General features: G+C 50.8%; 2 protein-coding genes across 2 annotated transcripts in view; both read right to left on the bottom strand.

Annotated features, from left to right (window-relative positions):
* The window catches only part of LOC137439600 (teneurin-3), a 449,998-nt gene that overhangs the window by 145,174 nt on the left and 282,300 nt on the right, over window positions 1-22,524 (bottom strand). Inside the window, exons 16-17 of the mRNA XM_068135512.2 lie at window positions 18,434-18,701; window positions 3,981-4,124 (exon numbers count right to left, since the gene is read on the bottom strand). Coding sequence (XP_067991613.2) covers window positions 3,981-4,124; window positions 18,434-18,701 — 412 coding nt within the window. The remainder of the gene's footprint in view (window positions 1-3,980; window positions 4,125-18,433; window positions 18,702-22,524) is intronic.
* Window positions 1-22,524, bottom strand: part of LOC137439605 (THAP domain-containing protein 1-like) — a 270,238-nt gene that overhangs the window by 191,698 nt on the left and 56,016 nt on the right. The gene's annotated exons all lie outside the window — the stretch shown is intronic.

Below are 22,524 nucleotides of genomic sequence, written 5' to 3'. Positions count from 1 at the left end.
GGACATCTCGTCAGACCGTGGTCCACAGTTCACCTCCGAGCTGTGGGGCGCGGTAGCCCGCAACCTGGGGATCAAGCTCCACCGTACTACGGCCTACCACCCCCAAGCAAACGGGTTGTGCGAGCGATTCCACCGCTCCATGAAGGCCGCGCTCATGGCCGGCCTTCAAGACGTCGGGTGGGCCGACCGGCTGCCGTGGGTCCTTTTGGGCCTTCGCACGGCCCCCAAGGAGGACCTCCAGGCATCCACCGCCGAGCTTGTCTATGGCCAGGTGCTACGCGTCCCGGGCGAATTTGTGCCCGACGCTACCAGTCCCTGGTCCGCAGCTCACCAGCGCTCGGACCTCCAGGAGGCCGCCCGACGGTTTGCCCCCGTGCCAACATCCCACCACGGTGACCCCCAGTCCTACGTCCCCCCAGCACTCCGCACAGCGGAGTATGTTTTTGTGCGTCACGACGCACATCGGTGGCCACTCCAGCCGCCGTACGACGGGCCCTTCCGGGTGCTGCGACGGGACGACAAGTCGTTCGTCATCGACATCGGCGGCAGGTCGGACCGGATTGCTGTGGACCGCCTCAAGCCGGCGCACGTGGACGTCGACCACCAACCACGGGTGGCCCTTCCGCCGCGGCGAGGCCGTCCCCCGTCCACGGTGCCCCCCACTCGACCGCCCACCACCTCACCGGACCCCCTCCCACCACCCGCCAGGGGTCGCTTCGGCCGGGTCATCAGGACCCCCCTCAAATTGACCCTGCCGGTGCAACTCGATTCTGGGGGGACGTGTGTAGCGGCTGCCGCTGAGTTTTCACAATCGCCTTGCACCTATCAAGGACGCGGAGCGATCACCATGCCGGGCTCGTCCAGGACGCCCAGGCCCGCGCTCAACTTGCCAGGCCGCAGCCAGGACGCTGGGCCACGCCCCCTGGCGCCGGGCCTGGGCAAACCCCCTGGCGGAATAGATATATATTGCTGACTGATAAACGGTTTTTCAGAGTGCCTGAGTGTTTGATTTCATTAAAGCAACTCAGATGAATTCTAGCTTTTTGTCGCGTCCATTCTTCCGATCGACGTGGGAGCCCCGGCTCCTTCAACATATATTTAAAATTCGCTTTTTCTTTTCCGTTAAGATATATTACTTTTACGTTTTATGAGAGTCGGCACAAAAACGACATATATATCTTCGTTCTTTCTTATTTCCTTCAACATTATTATCCGGAAGTAAAATATGTTTCAGGAAATTACCGAGAGATATTTCTTCGGTTTTTTTTTATTAGTTATGTGCGCATACACTTTAAATAGGTTTATTTGAAATCTTTAATTTTCACAATGTAATTTACTTGCCATTTGTCATTTGATAATTACGAGACACTTCCTCTTGAGGATCGTGACAATTCATGCGTTGCGTGGAAACCTTCATTTCCAAAATGAATGCGACGGTCGATGAAGAATGCAGACTTGAACAGGATGAAGCAAGAAAACGAATGAGATGGGCGAACAAGTCCGTCGACGAACGTCAATGCAGACTTGAACAGGATGTAGCAAGAACTGCACAGAGACCGCACGAGACGGGAGAACCGCACAAGATGCTGCTGCAACAACGATGAGGAGGGTTGGAGAGGAGCGAGGGGTTGGAGAGCGAGGTGCTGGGGGTTGGAGAGTGAGGAGCGAGGGGTTGGAGAGCGAGGAGCGAGGGGTTGGAGAGCGAGGAGCGAGGGGTTGGAGAGCGAGGAGCGAGGGGTTGGAGAGCGAGGCGATAGGGGTTGGAGAGTGAGGAGCTAGGGGTTGGAGAGTGAGGAGCAAGGAGTTGGAGAGTGAGGGCCGATTGGAGCGGAGAGTGAGGGCCGATTGGAGCGGAGAGTGAGGGGCGATTGGAGCGGAGAGTGAGGGGCGATTGGAGCGGAGAGGAGTGTGAGGAGGTATTGGAGAGGAGTGTGAGGAGGTATTGGAGAGGAGTGTGAGGAGGTATTGGAGAGGAGTGTGAGGAGGTATTGGAGAGGAGTGTGAGGAGGTATTGGAGAGGAGTGTGAGGAGGTATTGGAGAGGAGTGTGAGGAGGTATTGGAGAGGAGTGTGAGGGGTTGGAGAGGCATGTGAGGGGTTGGAGAGGATTGTGAGGGGTTGGTGAGGAGTGTGAGGGGTTGGCGAGGAGTGTGAGGGGTTGTAGAGGAGTGTGAGAAGGTATTGGAGAGGAGTGTGAGAAGGTATTGGAGAGGAGTGCGAGGAGGTATTGGAGAGGAGTGCGAGGAGGTATTGGAGAGGAGTGCGAGGAGGTATTGGAGAGGAGTGCGAGGAGGTATTGGAGAGGAGTGCGAGGAGGTATTGGAGAGGAGTGTGAGGAGGTATTGGAGAGGAGTGTGAGGAGGTATTGTAGAGGAGTGCAAGGAGGTATTGGAGAGGAGTGTGAGGAGGTATTGGAGAGGAGTGTGAGGGGTTGGAGAGGAGTGTGAGGGGTTGGAGAGGAGTGTGAGGGCTTGGAGAGGAGTGTGAGGGGTTGGTGAGGAGTGTGCGGGGTTGGTGAGGAGTGTGAGGGGTTGGCGAGGAGTGTGAGGGGTTGTAGAGGAGTGTGAGGGGTTGTAGAGGAGTGTGAGGAGGTATTGGAGAGGAGTGCGAGGAGGTATTGGAGAGGAGTGTGAGGAGGTATTGGAGAGGAGTGTGAGGAGGTATTGTAGAGGAGTGCAAGGAGGTATTGGAGAGGAGTGTGAGGAGGTATTGGAGAGGAGTGTGAGGAGGTATTGGAGAGGAGTGTGAGGAGGAGTGGCATTGGAGAGGCGTGAGGGTGGAGAGGAGTGAGGGGTCACATATTATGTGAAATAAATAAATTGTGTTCATTACACCATTTTAACCATTTTGTAAAATGTAATGTGCAGCATGTAAATCAAGATGTCCAAATGTCACACACGTCCATACCCGTGGGATTCCCACTGGTGACCCCACTAGTCTTACTATAATTCAGCAAATGTCTGTCTGTCCGTCTGCAAAAACGGCTGAACCAATCGCATCGAAATTTTGGGTGGGTAATCCTGGGACCCCCTGGAGTGAAATAGGCCCTGGAGTGTTTTCGCAATTTTTTCCCAATTTTCCAATTTTCCAGTTTTTCCAAACACGATGGAATAATATTTACCGATATGAACAGTGATGGGGCTTTTATTGAAATTCTACAAATACTGTTTAGATTTGATGATTTGCATGTGATATGATTTAACGGATGTTTAAATAAATCGTTTAAAATAAAAAAAGCCTTCAATTTCTGATATTTTGCCTTTTCATTTGGGCCTCACAATTGAAGCCCCGCCCAAATTGAGTATCAGCCCATAGGGTGGGTACCGTTGCTAGTTGTTATAATTCCTATTATAATTCATTATGTGCAAACAAAGATGACAAAAAGGGATAAAAAAATATTATTTAAACTTTATGCTTTTTAAATTGGTCATTTACATGAAACCACCGAAGCGTGGTGTTGGTTTAGCGGATAGGGTGCCGGCTTGGGATCTTAGGATCTTGGGTTTGAATCCCGGTCGATCGCTGAATTAGCACCAGGGGGGTTGACTCAGCCTGTCATCCTTCCGAGGTTGGCAAATTGAGTACCAGTTCACTGGTAATTCCCTGTTTGTTGCAAGAGGCGACTAACAGGGTTGGCGGCAGCAAGGGCATCCGGCCATAAAACATTGCTTCAAAAAGGGGACCACGGTGCCCGAAAAAGGCTAACCCCTGCTCTGCTGGGAAAAATGGCCTCTAAAGGTGGTCATTTACATGAAACCACCCCACAAAGCCATGGTTGATAATGGCATTATATTGGAGGGGAAAACTAACCACAAAACGTCCTCGCAAACGTACTTTATCCAACAATTTGGATGCAAAGAAAATGTAAATGCACCAACTGGTACATGTGTGGCACATTCAATGAATGAGTCAAATGGCGTTAGTGTGTGAAGTCACTCAAAGTGTGAGGCCTCAATGGAGTGAGAGGATGAGCATGGTTACCACTAGGGATGTGCAGTGAGTGATGGACGTGCACGCTCCAGGCTCCCAGGCCCGAGATGTCAAGAGGGCGTCCTTGCAAACTCGTCCAGCTTCTCTCCCACAGAATAACATCCGGGCAACGTTCGTACTCGAACCCAATGGAAACTGGAGGATGAAGAACAAGAGTAGTAAAAGACATGACAAGAGAAAGTGCCATGAGAAGTGTAAAACAGTCACACAAGGTGGAATAAAAGGGACGAAAGAGGTGGAAATTCCCAAAAAAATACTTCCTTCAGAGACTTCCGTTGTTCTTTTGAATTAAGCCTTCAGCCATTTGTACCACCCGATTCCCTCTGCCTCACTTTGATCACCGATTTCTTGGTTATTTTATCTGCACTCGAGTCAGTTTATGTGAAACAATTGTGTGTGTGTTTTCGCATTTGTTTCGAATCAAATAAACATTTAGAAAGCGGTGATGGTGTATCCGTGTGCTGGGCTGTTGTGTCATGGTGGGATGTTAGAGGTGTTCATGCCCCAGAGACATCAGCAGGAAGCACGATGTGCTTTTTGTATCAATGTCATTTTTTGTACACTCAGTCGAGGCTCATGTAAGAGCGAACGCATGGAACATATAATAAAGGGGGCAGGAGACAAGAGGGGGAGAGAGAGAGAGGAAAGCACAACACCAGTGGAGAACAGGGTTATCAGGAGATCTGTGGAAGGGAGAGGGCTGGGGTGGGGTACACGGGATAAACAAGATGGACACTACACGGACTTTCAGGAAAGAAAATGGAATTTGAAGGAGGTGGATTTGGGGTAGAAGAGATCAAGTTCCGGTTCTTTCAAGATGAAGGATGAAGGAAATATAATGGGAGGAGTGAGACTACGTGTGCTCACGGTGGGGTGTGAGGGGAGGAGGAATATATGTATATAGCGGGGTCACCCGTGGGAATCCCACGGGCATGGATGTGTGTGACGAATTTTAAATATATGTCGACTGTTATTTTAGGCGGTGTATTTTCATTTATCATCATGGCGCGATTTAAAAAAATATATCTCTGCATTTTCCTCTCCAATACCTCCTCACACTTTACACACACACCGGCCCATGTTTACATATACACACACACACACACACACACACACATATACACATACACACATATACACATACACACACACACACACACACACGTACATCGACACACATGCACACACACACACACGTACAGACACATATACACATATGCAAATATGTATACACATATATGCACATTATACACATATATACATCTACACACACACACACACACACACACACACACACACACACACACACACACACACACACACACACACACACACACACACACACACACACACACACACACACACGTACACATGTCCCACATGTATATATCCCACATCCCACATGTATATACATGTTTAAAGTGTACGTGCCCTTCCCCCCTCCCCCGCCCGGCAACGCTGGGTACTTCTGCTGGTAACTAATAAAATAAAAACGAAGAAATATCTCTCTGTTTCATGAAACTCGGTGGAATTGGATGAAATTTGCTCGGTGAATTCACTCGGTGTATTCGGTTCGGCTCGGTTCACTCGGTTTAAAGAAAAAGCGATAATGTCGACATGTTGCCGTCTGTCATGTTGGGCGGTGTATGATACTTGTTGGGCGGTTGTTGGCGGTTGGGCGGTGGGCGGTGATATGGTGTATTTTTAAAAATATATCTCTGCATTTTCCCGCGTTGGTGACACCGAGTCGTTCTCCATCGACTGTGTCATTCATTTTGGAAATGGAAGTTTCCATGCAACGCATGAATTGTCACGAGTCAAGAGGAAGTGTCTCGTCATCATCAAATGACAAATATATTACATTGTGAAAATTAAAGATTTCAAATAAACCTATTTAAAGTGTATGCGCAAATAACTAATCTATCTATAATTCCAGTAATCTCTGTGTGTATGTTTGTATGTTTGTATGTTTGTATGTCTGTGACCGCTGTTTCTCGACAACCACGGGTCCGATATACTTTAAACTTGCCAGGTATATTGCTGGGGACCCGAGGATGTGCCTTTTCAAGGTTTCATATTAATCGGACAAGTAGTTACCGAGCTATGTCCAAAAAACGATTCAACCAATCAGAGAGCAGCGAGCTATCACGTGTGCCGAACGTGGCGAACAGACTCTGCCTCGGACGGCACATTTGAGAGCGTATTCATTTATTTCACGTTGGAAAACTATGTTGCCGTTAAACTATGTTTTAAAACTAATTAAAACTACTATCTATAATTCCACGGGTCCGATAAAAAACACCGTACTCGCAAGCCGTTCGCTTTGGACCAAACCATTTCATGTAAATAGAGGGGGGGGATTGTCACCGTACTCGCAAGCCGTTCGCTTTGGACCAAACCATTTCATGTAAATAGAGGGGGGGGGGATATAATTTTAGATATATATATAGTACGGGCATGCCCTAGTAAATAAAGAAACGAAGCAATATCTCTCGGTAATTTCCTGAACCATATTTTACTTCCGGCTAATAATGTCGAATGAAATATAAACGAAGAAATATATGTCGTTTTGTGACGACTGTCATCAAAAGTAAACGGTGAATTCACTCGGTTTATTCGGTTCGGCTCGGTTCACTCGGTTTAAAGAAAAAGCGATAATGTCGACATGTTGCCGTCTGTCATGTTGGGCGGTGTGTGATACATGTTGGGCGGTGTATGATACATATTGGGCGGTTGTTGGCGGTTGGGCGGTGGGCGGTGATATGGTGTATTTTTAAAAATATATCTCTGCATTTTCCCGCGTTGCTGACACCGAGTCCAAAACCATCGATAAAAATGAAATCATATGGTGAGTTAGATTGGAGATAAAGGCGTGAGAGAGACTCAATGGCCTTAAAGTTACAGGCGTTTGAGAATTCATTCCGTTCTATAAACGGCAACTTTCATCGGATTTTCTTCCCGTTTTTTTTCAACCGAGTCTAAAACTATGTTAGCGACTGTGAAAAATGAAATGATATATCTAATTTGATTTGAAATAAAACAGGGAGAGAGAGCAAGACACCACGGGCCTACAAAACCAGCCTCAAAGCTATGCGAGTTAATAAAATGGTGGATATTTGTTTATATGAAGCGAAGGCTCTCCCAGAATGGGTGGAGCTATGGGTGGAGCTACTCTGCAAACCGAGTAAGCCACACCCCGGACAGACGCCCAACAGACAGACAGACAGACAGACAGACAGAATCATCTACGGCTATTATAATAGAGATGTATATAGGTATATATATGTAGCCTGTGGGACCAATCATTAGTCGCCGTCAGGGATAATGATATTGGTTCCGCCCCTTTTGGCTTTATAAGCTACCTGTGCAGGCATATCGGGAGACTACTATTGCTTGGGTCCTCTGCGATAGTACCTCCTGGTTGCCGCAACTAGGGTGCTGTGCTTGGTTGCATCGGCTCAAGAAGTGTATTTCCGAGTTTTGGTACTCTCCAGTGAATTCCTGGCTGTCCAGTGGGTGTGTGCATGTAACCGGCAGACGAAGGTAGGCTTGCATCGAGTATGCGACGCCATTTTGTTCTTTATGTATGAATGGAATATGGACGCTGTTGTTAAATGGTAACCGCATTATGTTCACTGTCTCGGCAGAGGTACAGTGGAGTGTTTCCACCGTGTTCTGGGTAACCCCTGATCGCTTGTGAAAAGGGTATGTGATTTTGTTTTATGTCGTGTAAACAATTAGCGTTTTGTGTATAGTTGATTTGTATATTTATATTGGTGGGTAGTTGGGTTAAGTTAAACCCGTTTGGGGATGCTTTTAAGTATGAGAAAGGTAATTTTATGTTTTTTCACAGATATTTGTTCAGTGCTGTCAGCTGCTGTTCTTTTTATAGGTTTTATTACTTGGCTGCTATTCGTCATTTGGGATATTCTCAAGTTTAATAAAGTGTTGTATTGTGCTCTCCTACCAAACTTTCAAATAAATTCTATTAATTTGAAATCTCTGTTTGTTCAGTTAATTGAACACTTACCTTTGGGGAATTACTTATTACTTTACTTTCAAATAAATTACTTTCAAATTACTTATTTAGGGTCTCCCACCCCATATTGGGGAAGTGGTGTAGTCTGTAAGCAAACTACCAGGAGCCCTGGACTCCCCTGGGTGTCACATTTGGCGTCATGGACAGGATATTTCAGAGTTGGTTGGAGAGCCATACATTGGATTATGGGAAATGGTAGCAGCATAATGTTTTATTGATTGTAGAGAACAGCGGTTGGCAGCGAAGACTCCACCCATCAGTGGACTTGAAAGCTCCGACCTTGTGCAGCTTCACCACTTGGTGGCCCTTCCTTGGAACTTTTGTTATCAAACAGTGTCATTGGATTATGGAGGCGGAACTACAGACACTGCGGGACCAGCTGGAGCAGCTTCGGGTTGAAAATGAGAGACTGTCAGGCCATATATCGGGACCGGCTGATAACGTGTCTGTGCCTCTGCCGAGGAGAGAACAAACTGTTTACCTCCCTAGAGAGAGGAAATGTCATAAATTTTCTGGATGTTCATCTGTTGGGGCCTTAACCGTAGACGAGTGGGTGGAGGAAGTGCAGAGTTGCATAAAGGCAAGACATATGTCAGAGTTGGACAAAGCACTGTTTGTGATCACCTAGAGGGAGCCGCACGCACTGAGATTAAGTTTAGAGATATAACGATAAAGGAAGATGCTGAGCGGATCATTGAAGTATTGCAGGAAGTGTATGGTTGTTCTAAATCCTATGTGTCCTTGCAGCAGGAATTCTTTGATAGAAAGCAGAAGGAAGGAGAATCATTGCAGGATTTTTCCCATGCCCTCATGATATTAATGGAGCGAGTGCAACAGCGTAACCCCCAGGCTATGCCCAATTCACAGGTTTTATTGAGGGACCAATTTTGTGAAAATGTGAGAGACCACATGCTGCGTAGAGAGCTAAAGAGGATGGTGAGGCAAACTGTTGCGATGTCCTTACTCGACGTTCGCAAAGAGGCGATTCGATGGGTCGAGGAGGGTCAGCCCACCAGAGAAAAGAATGTACGCCCCCTTCTACAAACATGTGAAACTCAAGTCACCGCTGGTAGTGAAGCAGTTGGGTTAAATCACTCCGAACTAGCAGAATTTAAAAGCACAGTTCTTAAACAACAAGCCCAATTGCATATGATCACACAAACTTTAAGTTCTAATGTGGGGGCAGGTCGGGGAAGGCCTTTTTTTATAATAGTAATAGATTTAAACGGGCACCTGATGGGCGACCAATTTGCATTAAGTGTGCGCAGCCAGGTCACATTGCTCGCTACTGCACACAAGAAAACCCACCCCAGATTAATACTGGTACTGCACAGGTTAACCAGTCGGAAAAACTAGAACCCCCCAGTGTGCAGAGTCACACACTAGGAGGGGTGTCCTTCGACTCTAACTCCGAACAAACCGAAGCACTTAGCAAGTTAGTTGGGTCTTGCCCCGTGCTGGCCATGTCCATGGGGGGAGTGGAAGTCCCTTGTCTGTTGGACACTGGTTCCATGGTCACGACCATTACGGAAAGCTATTTTTTTTGAACACTTTTCACATTTGCGGAAACAAGAAGAATTGAAGAGTCCCTTGATTCCGAGAATTGAAGAGTCCCTTGATGCTTTAACAGAATCTAGGTGGTTCTCAACATTGGATCTAGCTAGTGGGTACAACCAAGTGGCGATGGCTGAAGCTGATCGGGCCAAAACGGCGTTCTGTACCCCATTTGGCTTGTTTGAGTTCAATAGAATGCCATTTGGTTCATGTAATGCGCCTGGGACCTTTCAGCGCTTAATGGAGCGCATGTTCGGGGACCAACGTTTCCAGTCCGTCCTGTTGTACCTTGATGACGTTGTTTTTTTTTCATCTACAATACACCAGCACCTGGATCGTCTGGAAGAGGTTTTTTCCAGACTTGAACAACAAGGGTTGAAGGTAAAGCTTTCTAAATGTCACTTTTTCCAAAAACAAGTCAAATATTTGGGACATGTTGTCTCTGAACAGGGCGTGGCTACAGACCCGGACAAAGTGGCTGTGGTGCGTGAATGGAAACGCCCCTCTCATCTGGCTGAGCTGCGTTCTTTCCTCGGTTTTGCCAGTTATTACCGTAGGTTTGTAGATGGCTTTGCTAAGTTAGCAGCCCCCCTCCATCATTTGGTAGCACAGCCGAGGGGGTCGAACAAGAAGGGCAAGACCCCCCAGACTCCATTGTCCTCCGCTTGGAATGACCATTGTGAGCAGGCATTTTTGGCCCTTAGAGAAGCACTGATCACAGCACCAGTTTTAGCCTACGCCGACTTTCAAAAGCCATTCATCCTTGAGATCGATGCTAGTCATGGTGGGCTTGGTGCAGTACTCTCCCAAGAGCATGACGGAAAGCGCAGGCCTATAGACTTTGCCAGTCGGAGCCTTAAGCCGGCAGAAAAAAAACATGGATAATTACAGTTCCATGAAGCTAGAGTTTTTAGCTCTTAAATGGGCTGTCACAGAAAAATTCCGGGAGTATTTATTAGGTAATAGGGTTACAATTTACACTGACAACAATCCCCTGAGCCATCTTCAAACTGCTAAATTAGGAGCACTGGAGCAGCGATGGGCCTCTCAATTGGCTTCCTTTGACTATACGTTGGAATACCGCTCAGGTCATCATAATGGCAATGCAGACGCCTTGTCGAGGCAGTACCTTGAACGGTTTTCCCCAGGAATGGCTGTCCCTCCTGCTTTATCTCATCCTCCATCAGCTGACTCCTCTGTTTATCAGGAAGTTTACAGCAATGAGATTTCTGTCCTGCCTGGTTATTCACAGCTAGATTGGTCCACTTTGCACAATCGAGATCTAGCCATTGGTCCTGTGTGGAAACATTGGAGGGAGGGTCGAACCCCAGGACCAAAGGAACGTGAACAACTGAGTCAGGAAAGTAGGGAGTTGTTTCACCAGTGGGGTCGCCTGGTGGAAAGGGAAGGCGTGCTCTATCGGCGAATCTACCCTCCAGGGGGCGGTAGAGAAGTGTTCCAAATTCTATTACCGAAATGCCTCAGAGAAGAAGTGCTCAAGTGTGTGCATGATGGACATGCACACCAGGGTATAGACCTCGACTTATAGACTTTACAGCTCGCCCAGGACCGGGGTTATTGGCCAGATATGCCAAAGGATGTGGAAACATGGTGTCACAATTGCGAAAGGTGCATCCTGGCAAAGGAAGGCCCTAAAGTTCGAGCTTATCGGGGAAGTCTGCAGGCATCGCGACCTAACGAACTCCTGGCAATGGATTTCACTGTGTTAGAACCAGCCAGTGATGGAAGAGAGAATGTTCTAGTGCTTACCGATGTATTTTCCAAGTTTACGCAGGTGATACCGACAAGAGATCAGCGGGCCAGTACAGTGGCAGATGTGTTGGTGAAACGGTGGTTCCACCTGTTTGGCACTCCAAGCCGTATCCACTCTGATCAAGGCAGAAATTTTGAAAGCAAGGTGATACAGCAGCTGTGTAAAATGTATGGGGTCAAGAAAAGCCGGACGACTTCGTATCATCCGGAAGGTAATGGGCAGTGTGAGCGGTTTAACTGCACCCTCCACGACCTCCTTCGTACTCTACCACCAGATAAGAAGAGACGCTGGCCCCATTTTTTATCACAGGTAACGTGTTCTTATAACACTACTGCTCATCAGTCTACCGGAATGACTCCACACTACATCATGTTTGGCTGTGAACCCCAACTCCCTGTGGATTTCCTCCTGGGTATTAATGGAGCCGATCCCAGTGAGGACACTACAGAAGAATGGGTGCAGAAACATCAGGAATGCTTGAGGGTAGTGCATGATAATGTAAGGCAGCAATTGAGGCCAAAGCTGAAAAGCAAAATCAAAAGTATAACCAGCAGGTAACTGATTCGGGCCTAGAAGAAGGTCGGTTGGTTTATTTGAAAAATCACCAGGTGCGAGGAAGAAATAAGATCCAAGACATCTGGGATTCTCGTCTTTACAGAGTTGTACGTCGACCTCAAGACCCAGGTGTCGTATACTCTATTGTTCCTGTCAATCAAGATGGCCCAGTTCGCCAAGTACACCGAACGGAGTTGAGGAGTGTGCCTGGAAGAGAGGACTGTAATGCCCATCCGGTTGGTCCATTGTGTGCTGTTGACGATGACAACGTTGTTGTTACTGCTGATACTACAGATGACTCAGAGGATGAGTCGATGCTTATGGTCCTTGATGAGGACTGGAGAGGAGAGCAAGTGGCGTTGATACCAGACCTGGAGAACAGTACGGAAGCAAGCGACAGTCCACTTGATCCTGGGAGCCTTGTGCAGGACCAGGAGAGTAGTTATAGTGAATCTAGTGAAGGTCCATCTGACCAGCGATCACCAGCTGTCCCCAGCCTACGTCGTAGCACTCGAACTACTGCAGGTTACCATTCGAACCCGCATCGGTTGCCATGCCCTGTGAGAACCCACCAGTCACGAGCAAAAGGGGCTGAGTCAGGTAGTTGCCAATCCGAGAACATGTAGTTTTGAGTGTTGAGGGTTCGCTACGTACTTTGCCGTTTTTCGGTTGGTTCATCGTCGGGGTGCCGATGCATTTGGGGGGGAGGGGGAGGGCGAATGTAACCTGTGGGAACAATCACTAGTCGCCGTCAGAGATAATTATGTTGGTTCCGCCCCTTTTGGCTTTATAAGCTACCTGTGCAGGCATATCGGGAGACTACAATTGCTTGGGTCCTCTGCGATAGTACTTCCTGGTTGCCGCAGCTAGGGTGCTGTGCTATATATATATTGTTTGTATTGTTTGTATTTAAGACATTAAACAAAGGGTATAAAGTCCAGAGGACGTAAGGGGTGAAAATAAAAAGTACGGTAGTACAGATAAAAGGCGATCGTGAACACACAACTAACGAGGGAACTAGGTAGGCCTCAAAAAACTCGGTATGCTAAATCCGACCAATACTTACAAATTTGCATGAACAAAATCGAACTGGAAGCACACAGTAAAACATACACAGCAAAATAAACTAGAAAATCGACAAAAACGATCAGGAGAACTTATGCTTGAGGAGCCAAAAAGTCACGTGATTGAGCCTAAGGAACTGGAACCAGAGTGTCCAAGATTTCATCATTCGAGATCACATATTTGTATCATTATCGAGCGATATTGAAGGAGCTGCGCTCCAACGCGAGTCGAAAGAATTGACGCGACCAAAGACGGAATTCGTCCGAGTTGCTTTATTGAAACAAAACAGCTCAGGTATTCTCACAAGCCCGTTTATCGGGCAGCAATATATATACACATTTATGCCGGGGCGTTTGCCCGGGAAAACCGAGACCGGGCATGCCCGGGTGTCAAGGGCGAGTCCTGGAAAGGCAAGTCTGGACATGCCCGGGCGTCCTGGACGCGGCCTGGCAAGTCGAGGCTGGGCGTGACCGGACGCTCTGGGCGAGCCCTGGAAAGGCGAGAGCGGGCATGCCCGGGAAAGACGAGACCGGGCGTGCCCGGGAGGTTCGGGCGTGCCCGGGAGGTTCGGGCGTGCCCGGGAACAGCGAGTCCGGGCATGCCCAGGAGAGGCGCGTCTGGGCCCGTCCGGACGAACCCGGCGTGGCGATCGTGCCCTGGCCGCGTCCTGGCAGGTGCAAGGCGATTGTGTACATTCAGCGGGAACCGCTACACACGCCCCTCCAGAATCGACCTGCACCGGCAGGGTCAATTTAAGGGGGGTCCGGATGACCCGGCCGAAGCGACCCCTGGAGGGTCGTGGGGGGGGGGGGGGTCCGATCTGGTGGTGGGTGGTCGAGCGGGGGGAACTGTGGACGGGGGGGGCGGCCTCGCCGTGGAGGAAGGGCCAACCGTGGTGGTCGGTCGACGTCCACGTGCGCCGGTTTGAGGCGGTCCACAGAGATCCGGTCCGACCGGCCGCCGACGTCGACGACGACGAAGGACTTGTCGCCCCGTCGCAGGACCCGGAAGGGCCCGTCGTACGGCGGCCGGAGTGGCCCCCGGTGCGCGTCATGACGCACAAAGACGTACTCCGCTGTGCGAAGCGCCGGGGGGACGTAGGACTGGGGGCCACCGTGGCGGGACGTTGGCACGGGGGCAAATCGTCGGGCGGTCTCCTGGAGGTCCGAGCGCTGGTGTGCGGCGGACCAGGGACTGGTAGCGTCGGGCACGAACTCGCCCGGGACGCGGAGCGGCTGGCTGTAGACGAGCTCGGCGGCGGACGCCCAGAGGTCCTCCTTGGGGGGCCGTGCGGAGGCCCAAAAGGAGCCACGGCAGCCGGTCGGTCCAACCGTCGTCCTGAAGGCCGGCCATGAGTGCGGCCTTCATGGAGCGGTGAAACCGCTCGCACAACCCATTGGCTTGGGGGTGGTAGGCCGTGGTGCGGTGCAGCGTGACCCCCAACGAGCGGGCGACCGCGCCCCAAAGTTCGGACGTGAACTGTGGGCCGCGGTCGGACGAGATGTCCCAGGTGGCGATGAACGCCTGCGCGACGTCGGCGGTGGTGGTGGAGGTGAGGGGCACGGCCTCCGGCCACCTGGTGGTCCTGTCCACCATGGTGAGCAGGTGGGTGAACCCCCGCGATGGGGGCAGGGGACCCACCAGGTCCACGTGGACGTGGTCGAAATGCCGTGCAGGCACGGTGAAAGGTGCTAGCGGGGCCTGGGTGTGGCGGTGGACCTTGGCCCGCTGGCAGGCCGTGCAGGCGTTGGCCCAGTCGCGGATGTTCCGTCGAAGGCCGTGCCAGACGAAACGTGCCAACACCAGCTTCTGAGAAGCTTTCCGGCCCGGGTGAGAAAGGCCGTGGATGGAGGCGAAGATGCGGCGCTGCCAGGAAACGGGCACGATGGGGCGAGGCTGGCCCTGGGAGACGTCGCAGAGCAGGACGGTGCCCGCGAAGGGGATGTCGGCCAGGCGGAGGCCCGTGTCCGCTGCCCGGAGGGCCTGCACCGAGGTGTCGGTGGTCTGGTCGGCCGCCATGAGCGCGAAGTCCACGCCGAGGTGGACCGTGTTCGCGCTGGCCCGAGAAAGACAGTCGGCCACGGCGTTGTCTTTGCCGGCGACGTGCCGGATGTCCGTGGTGAATTCCGACACGGCGGAGAGGTGGCGCTGCTGTCGGGCTGACCACGGCTCCGTGACTTTGGCCATTGCGTAGACCAATGGCTTGTAGTCGACGAAAGCCGTGAACGGGCGGCCCTCCAGGAGGTGTCGGAAATGGCGATCGGCCAGGAATAGACCGAGCAGCTCGCGGTCGAACGTGCTGTATTTTAACTCGTTCAGCCGGAGTTGCCGGCTGAAAAAAGCGAGTGGCTGCCAAACCCCGTCCACCCATTGTTCATGGACGGCGCCCACCGCGTAGTTGGAGGCGTCCGTAGTGAGGGCGATGGGCGCGTTGAGCACCGGGTGAGCCAGCAGCGTTGCGTCGGCGAGGGCCCGTTTTGCGCTCGCGAAGGCCGCGTCCATGGCCGCGGACCAAACGATGTCATGCTTGGCCGGCTTGCCCCGGAGGGCCTCGTAAAGGGGCCGCATGAGCTGAGCAGCGCGGGGCACGAATCGGTGATAAAAATTCACCATGCCGAGGAACTCTTGTAGGGCCTTGATGGAACGGGGACGCGGGAACGTGGTGATGGCCTCGACCTTGGTCGGCAGCGGCACGGCCCAGGTCTTGGTGATGCGGTGGCCCAAAAAGTCAACGGTCGTCGTGCCGAAGTGGCGTTTGGCCGGGTTGACAATTAAGCCGTGCTCGCTGAGGCGACCGAACAGTGTTCGGAGGTGGAGGAGGTGCTCGGCGCGGGACGTGCTGGCGACGAGGATGTCGTCCAGATAGACGAAAAGAAATGGCAGGTCGCGCAGCACGCCGTCCATTAAGCGCTGGAACGCCTGGGCCGCGTTCTTGAGGCCAAACGGCATCCTCAAAAATTCTAACAGGCCGAACGGCGTGATGACGGCCGTCTTCGGGACGTCGGCCGCCCGGACAGGTACCTGGTGGTATCCCCGTATCAGGTCAATTTTGGAAAATATGACCCGTCCCGCCAAACGGGCGGAAAAGTCCTGGATGTGCGGGATCGGGTACCTGTCGGGGGTGGTAGCGTCGTCGAGGCGGCGGTAGTCGCCACACGGGCGCCATCCGCCCCCCGGCTTTGGCACGATGTGCAGTGGTGAGGCCCACGCGCTATTGGAGCGCCGCACGATGCCGAGGTGCTCCAACGCGTCGAACTCGGCCTTTGCCACGGCGAGCTTGGCCGGGTCGAGGCGGCGGGCACTGGCGTAGACCGGCGGGCCCGTAGTGAGTATGTGGTGCTCGATCCCATGCCGCACTGCGACGGCCGAAAACGTCGGCCGCGTGAGGGCCGGGAATTCCGCGAGCAGGCGAGCGAACTCGTTCGCCGTCGGGAGGGTGCACGCCAGTTCGGTCGGCGCGGAGCTGCTCATTGTGCACGCCAGGGAGCTGAAGGTCTCGGCGTTGACAAGGCGACGTCGTTCGACGTCGACCAGCAGCCCGTGCGCGCAGAGGAAGTCGGCGCCCAGCAAATCCATGGGGACGCAGGCGGTCACAAAGGTCCACTGAAAGCGCTGGCTGCCGAAGCAGAGGGTGACGTCGCGCGGGCCGAAAGTGCGTATGGCCAAGCCATTAGCAGCGACCAAAGAGGGGCCGCAAACGGCGTCCCGCCTGTCCTACTCGGAGGCGGGTATGACGCTCAGTTGGGCGCCGGTGTCACAAAGCAAACGCCACCCGGACGCTTTGTCCCGAATAAAAAGCAAGTTGCCCATGTGGCCGGCGCTCATGGCTGGGAATGAACGCCGGCCCAGCCGTTTCCCGACTTGCCGAAAGTGCACGGGGGTCGGCACGTCCGAGCCTTGTGTCCGAACCTGGCGTGGTAATAACACCACGCCTGGTCAGGTGGAGGCCCCGGCCGTCGTGTCGGAAGCGGTCGGCGCGGCGTGGTGGCCGCCAGTTGCACCGGCAGTTCGGCCTCCAACCGCGCAGGGCGCTCGGGCGTTGTGGGCGTCGCCTCGGACAGCGGCAGGCTCCAGGTAGCCGCGCCGATGTGTTGGCCCGCCGAGGAGATCTTATCGGCTTCCCTGGCGAGGGCGCGGGGATCGGTGATCGACGTGCCAGCCAGGGCGAGGCGAACCGGGTGAGGCAGCTGGCGAAGGAACAGCTCGCGGAACAGAAAATCCGGAGAGTGCTCACCGAGCAACGAGAGCATATAGTCCATGCGCTCGGACGGGCGCGTGTCGCCGAGCTCGGGCAGGTCGAGCAGGCGCCGTGCGCGTGCCGCCGGTGAGAGGGCGAAAGCGTCGAGGAGGAGCGTCTTCAGCTCGTCATACTTGTCAGCAGCCGGCGGGTGCTCGAGGAGGCTCAGGGCATGGGCCGGGGTGGCGGAACCGAGCGTCATCCGCGGTGATGCCTCGCAGGGCGAACTGGGAGTCCGCCTGGGCGAACCAAACAGCAGCGTGAGCCTCCCAGAAGGTAGGCAGTTTAAGAGTCACTGCCGTGTCCATGTCGGTAGGTCACCAGTGAAGGAGCTGCGCTCCAACGCAAGTCGAAAGAATTGACGCGACCAAAGACGGAATTCGTCCGAGTTGCTTTATTGAAACAAAACAGCTCAGGTATTCTCACAAGCCCGTTTATCGGGCAGCAATATATATACACATTTATGCCGGGGCGTTTGCCCGGGAAAACCGAGACCGGGCATGCCCGGGTGTCAAGGGCGAGTCCTGGAAAGGCGAGTCTGGACATGCCCGGGCGTCCTGGACGCGGCCTGGCAAGTCGAGGCTGGGCGTGCCCGAGCGCTCTGGGCGAGCCCTGGAAAGGCGAGAGCGGGCATGCCCGGACGCTCTGGGCGAGCCCTGGAAAGGCGAGTCTGGACATGCCCGGGCGTCCTGGGCGTGCCCGGGCGCTCTGGGCGAGCCCTGGAAAGGCGAGAGCGGGCATGCCCGGGAAAGACGAGACCGGGCGTGCCCGGGAGGTTCGGGCGTGCCCGGGAACAGCGAGTCCGGGCATGCCCAGGAGAGGCACGTCTGGGCCCGTCCGGACGAGCCCGGCGTGGCGATCGCGCCCTGGCCGCGTCCTGGCAGGTGCAAGGCGATTGTGTACATTCAGCGGGAACCGCTACAATATCAACATTCCTGGGTGAATTCGAGTTTGTTTGAACATAATGAAAATCCGATCTTCTCTTTTGTACTATCTTGCTTCTCCTTTTTATATTTGGGGGTAAGTACTTTTGATAGCTCGTTATGATTTTGTGAATGATCCATGAATCCCGATGCTATGCACGGTGTGCATGCTCCTTTACTGTGCTTGTTTGTTTGTTTATCTATTTTATTCCAAATTTTCTCTCCCTTGACTAGTTTTTCGTTTTGTAAATTAAAAGTGTAACAGGAAGTAAAATCCAGTGCAGTTGCGTATCTCACCTAATGCGTGCGCTGTGCCATAGACCGGCAGTCCGTAGGCATCGGTTCGATCCCACTCCAGCCAGTGGTGCAGGGCAGGTGCAGGAGAGAAACGCCGTTGGAATAGGCGACCCTCGACGGTGAGCAGAAGGTGCACGAGACGCAGGCCCGGAGGTGGCGAGGCCCCGGTGAGGCGCACGAGCATCAGAGAGCGAAAGGCATCGGCACGCCAGCTCGTGTATACGAGACGTGCTGAAGATCCTGGGACTGGTACCTGCACTCGAACCGTCTGTGTAACAACAAAAAACGAGTATTATCATTAAACATGCGGGAATAAACAAGTAAAATCAAGCACATTGAAACGTCATGTGGCCCAGTACCACTGTACTTCCCCTCCATCTTGGGACCCTTCAAAATAAGTCGGGAATTCACAAGGTTAACATTACGGTTTAACAATACCTAACAACCCTCCACCCTACCTACCTCTCGTTCTACCACTTCCCCTATGCTCAGCTTCCCCTTTACACCTCTCCTTTCCTTTCTCTCGACTGTTCGTTCAACTCCTCCCCCTACCTTTACCACACACCTACCCTTGCTGCCCCCTACCCTTACTGCCCCCCTACCCTTACTGCCCCCTACCCTTGCTGCCCCTAGCCATACTGCCCCCTACCCTTACTGCCCCCTACCCTTGCTGCCCCTAGCCATACTGCCCTGCTACCCTTACCACTCCCTACCCTTACACCCCCTACCCTTGCTTCCCCCTACCCTTACTGCCCCCCTACCCTTACTGCCCCCCTACCCTTACTACCCCCCTACCCTTACTATCCCCTACCCTTATTGCCCCCTACCCTTGCTGCCCCTACCCATACTGCCCCGCTAGCCTTACCACCCCACCCCTCCCCTTACGCCCTCCTACCCTTGCTTCCTCCTACCCTTACTGCCCCCATACCCTTACTTCCCCCTACCCATGCTGCCCCACTACCCTTACCGCCCCCTACCCTTATTGCTCCCTATCCTTACTGCCCTCTGCCCTTATCAGTTATCACCCCCCCCCCACCCCCCCCCCTACACTTATCACCCCCTACCCCTCCTATGCCTTTACCACCAGCACAACCACACCCTTCTCTGAGTGAAGATTTTAACAATGATAAGATCGTCTAATTATTAGATTTTGTACTTTTTGCTTTTTGTTTCTTTTTCAAATATATAATACAATGATTTGTAATTGTTAGTAGAAAATATTTGTATATTTTTATTTGTGCAATTCTCAGTGTTTCTGCAGTTTTTAAGGAGTATACAAGGAAAGATAAACAAAGGAGCAAGCCATTTGGTCTTATCCACAAAATCCATTAACTCAGTAAATCTTGCTGCTACAAACTTGCTGTAAATATCATTTTACTCATTGTACTTGCTATAAACCGTCTTTCAGATGTTTCACAGGTAGAGCATTGCTTAAATCATTGCTTCGGCCTATCCAATTTGGGACAAAGCCAGAGTCATGTTTACTAGGATTTGCTGCTGATGGATGTTAAAGATACCACAGTTGTGTTCTGACACCCTGAACAAATTGCAAATTCCTGCACTGATTACGGCCACTGGGAAGGCAATGACAAGCCACCCAGTGTATTCCCAATTGCAATGAGATTGCTTCTGCAGGAACGACGTCTTGGAAAAGGGGCAAACTCATCACAGTTTACTTATCTTCGTACTAATTCTATTTTTATTATCAACGCGATGCAGCTTAACAGGTACATAACTTGAGCAGCTAAAGACAAGTAATTTGCCCAGAGACGTATCAGCACTGTATGGCCCACTCTTATTGCAGATAATACTGAGATCCTCACAATATCCACAAAATAAAAAAGTACAGATACATTCAAAGTACAAAGTACATACATTCAAAGGGTGTCTCAAAATACATGGAACCCATGTCACTGCTAATAATTCTGCCAATATTAATGTTCTTGTTCTTTTTTTTTCAGATTTGAAGAGAGGAGACCATAACAACTAATAATTATCAATCAAAATGCCTTGGACAAAGGAGGAAAAAATATTTTGTGTCACTTATTTGGAGACGAAATCATTCAAAACGGTGCAAGCAAAATTTCGCAGGAAGTTCAACTTCAACAACTATCCCCAGAAAAACCAAATTTATCGTTGGGCACACAAATTTCAAGCCACTGGATCAGTAAACAACCTCAACAAGGCAGAAACACCCAGTTCTGGCAGGAAGCTGCCTGCAAGATCTCCTGACAATGTGAATGCGGTGAGACATTCTGTCGGAACGAGCCCGAAAAAGTCCATCCGAAGATGTAGCCAAGAGCTGGGTCTTTCACGTGCGTCAGTGCAAAGAATCTTGATCAAGGATCTTCAGCTGTACCCATACAAGATCCAGATCAAGCATAAACTCACACCAGCTGACATGGCAAAACGTGTTGTGATGTGCCGGTGGTTCGAGAACAAGATCGAAGAGGATCCTGACTTTCTTGATGATGTTTGGTTCAGCGACGAAGCACACTTCTTGCTCTGTGGGCATGTCAATAGCAAGAACAATGTGTTCTGGGGCACACAAGCCCCAGACGAGGTGCTTCAGAGGCCCTTGCACTCTGTGAAATGCACGGCCTGGGTGGCCATCTCAAAACATGGCATAATCGGACCGTTTTGGTTTGAAGACGCAGACGAGGAGGCAGTCACTGTCACAAAGGAGCGTTACATTGTGGTGCTCAACAAGTTCTGGAGGGGACTTGGGAGACATCGTGGCGTGAATCGAGATGTGCAATGGTTCCAACAAGATGGGGCAACAACTCCACATACAGCCAACATCACGATGGAGTGGCTGGACCACCGATTCCCTGATCGGCTGATCAGCAGGCGCCGCGAACCCGAGTGGTCTCCGCATTCACCCGATCTGAACCCCCCAGATTTTTTATCTCTGGGGGTTCTTGAAGGACCACGTGTATGAGAATCGTCCTCAATCCATTTCTGAACTGAAAGTGGCCATCACCCAGAAGATTCGTGCCATCAGGAAGGAAGAGTGTGTCAGAGTGATTGACAACTTCGCTCGTCGGCTTCAAGTGTGTCTATGGCGCAAAGGCGGTCATTTGGAACATGTGCTCTAATAAATGTATCCTTTGAGCTAGAGACCTCAAATCTTCAGTTTTTTAATTATATCAGCTTCCAGGAGATGTAATCTTTTTTGGAGTTTCTTGTCTGAGTAATAAATTATTATCATGTTAATGGGTTCCATCTATTTTGAGACACCCTTCCATCGCCCCCATGCGGAAAAATCCCAAAAACATATCCTCCAGTGCGTGACATCGCTGGGGCGTCTTTGGCACCCGGTGATGCTGCCATGCAACACATGGAGATGGAATTGGAAGATTAATTGTACAATAATTGATTAATTGTGCAATTAAAATAAATAAATGATAATCGTAAAATAATTAATTCCTTATTCAATAGGCTAACAGCATACCTAAACCACCACTGTTTCATCCGAATCTGTAACTTTTTGAAAATTAAGTAATTAATCGAATAATTAAATAATTAATCGATTAATTGATTAATCAATAAATCAAAAATAGCCTTTACAGCCAAATCACTTGGTCATTGTCGTGTCCAAATATCAGCTTCCTAGCTCGAAAGGTACCAGAGATATTGCCCAGATGATAAAGAAAATTAATAATGAAAATAAATAAATAAAAATCATAAAATAATCAAATATTAATCAATTGGCTAATATAATACTTAAACCACCACAATTTCATTCGAATCTGTAACTTCCAAAAAATTAATTGATTAAGTCATTACTCAAGTAATTAAATAATTAAACGATTAATTGATTAATCAATCAATCAAAAATAGCCTTTACAGCCAAATCACTTGATCATTGTCTTGTCCAAATATCAGCTTCCGAGCTCAAAAGTTGCCTGAGATAATGCCAAGAAGAGAAAGGAAATGAATAAGTACTTAATTAATCGATAATAATAAAGTAACTAATCAATTAATTGATTAATCCAAAACACAAAAATACCGTTTTTTCCAAAGCGCTTACTCACTATTGTGCCAAAATTTCAGCTTCCTAGCTCAAAGATGGCTGAGATATTGCCCGG

Source organism: Myxine glutinosa, chromosome 14 (assembly GCF_964187855.1).
Source record: "Myxine glutinosa chromosome 14, kmMyxGlut1.1, whole genome shotgun sequence".
NCBI lineage: Eukaryota > Metazoa > Chordata > Myxini > Myxiniformes > Myxinidae > Myxine > Myxine glutinosa.
Note: the sequence above shows the minus strand (reverse complement) of the source record. Positions and strands in the feature narration are given on the sequence as shown.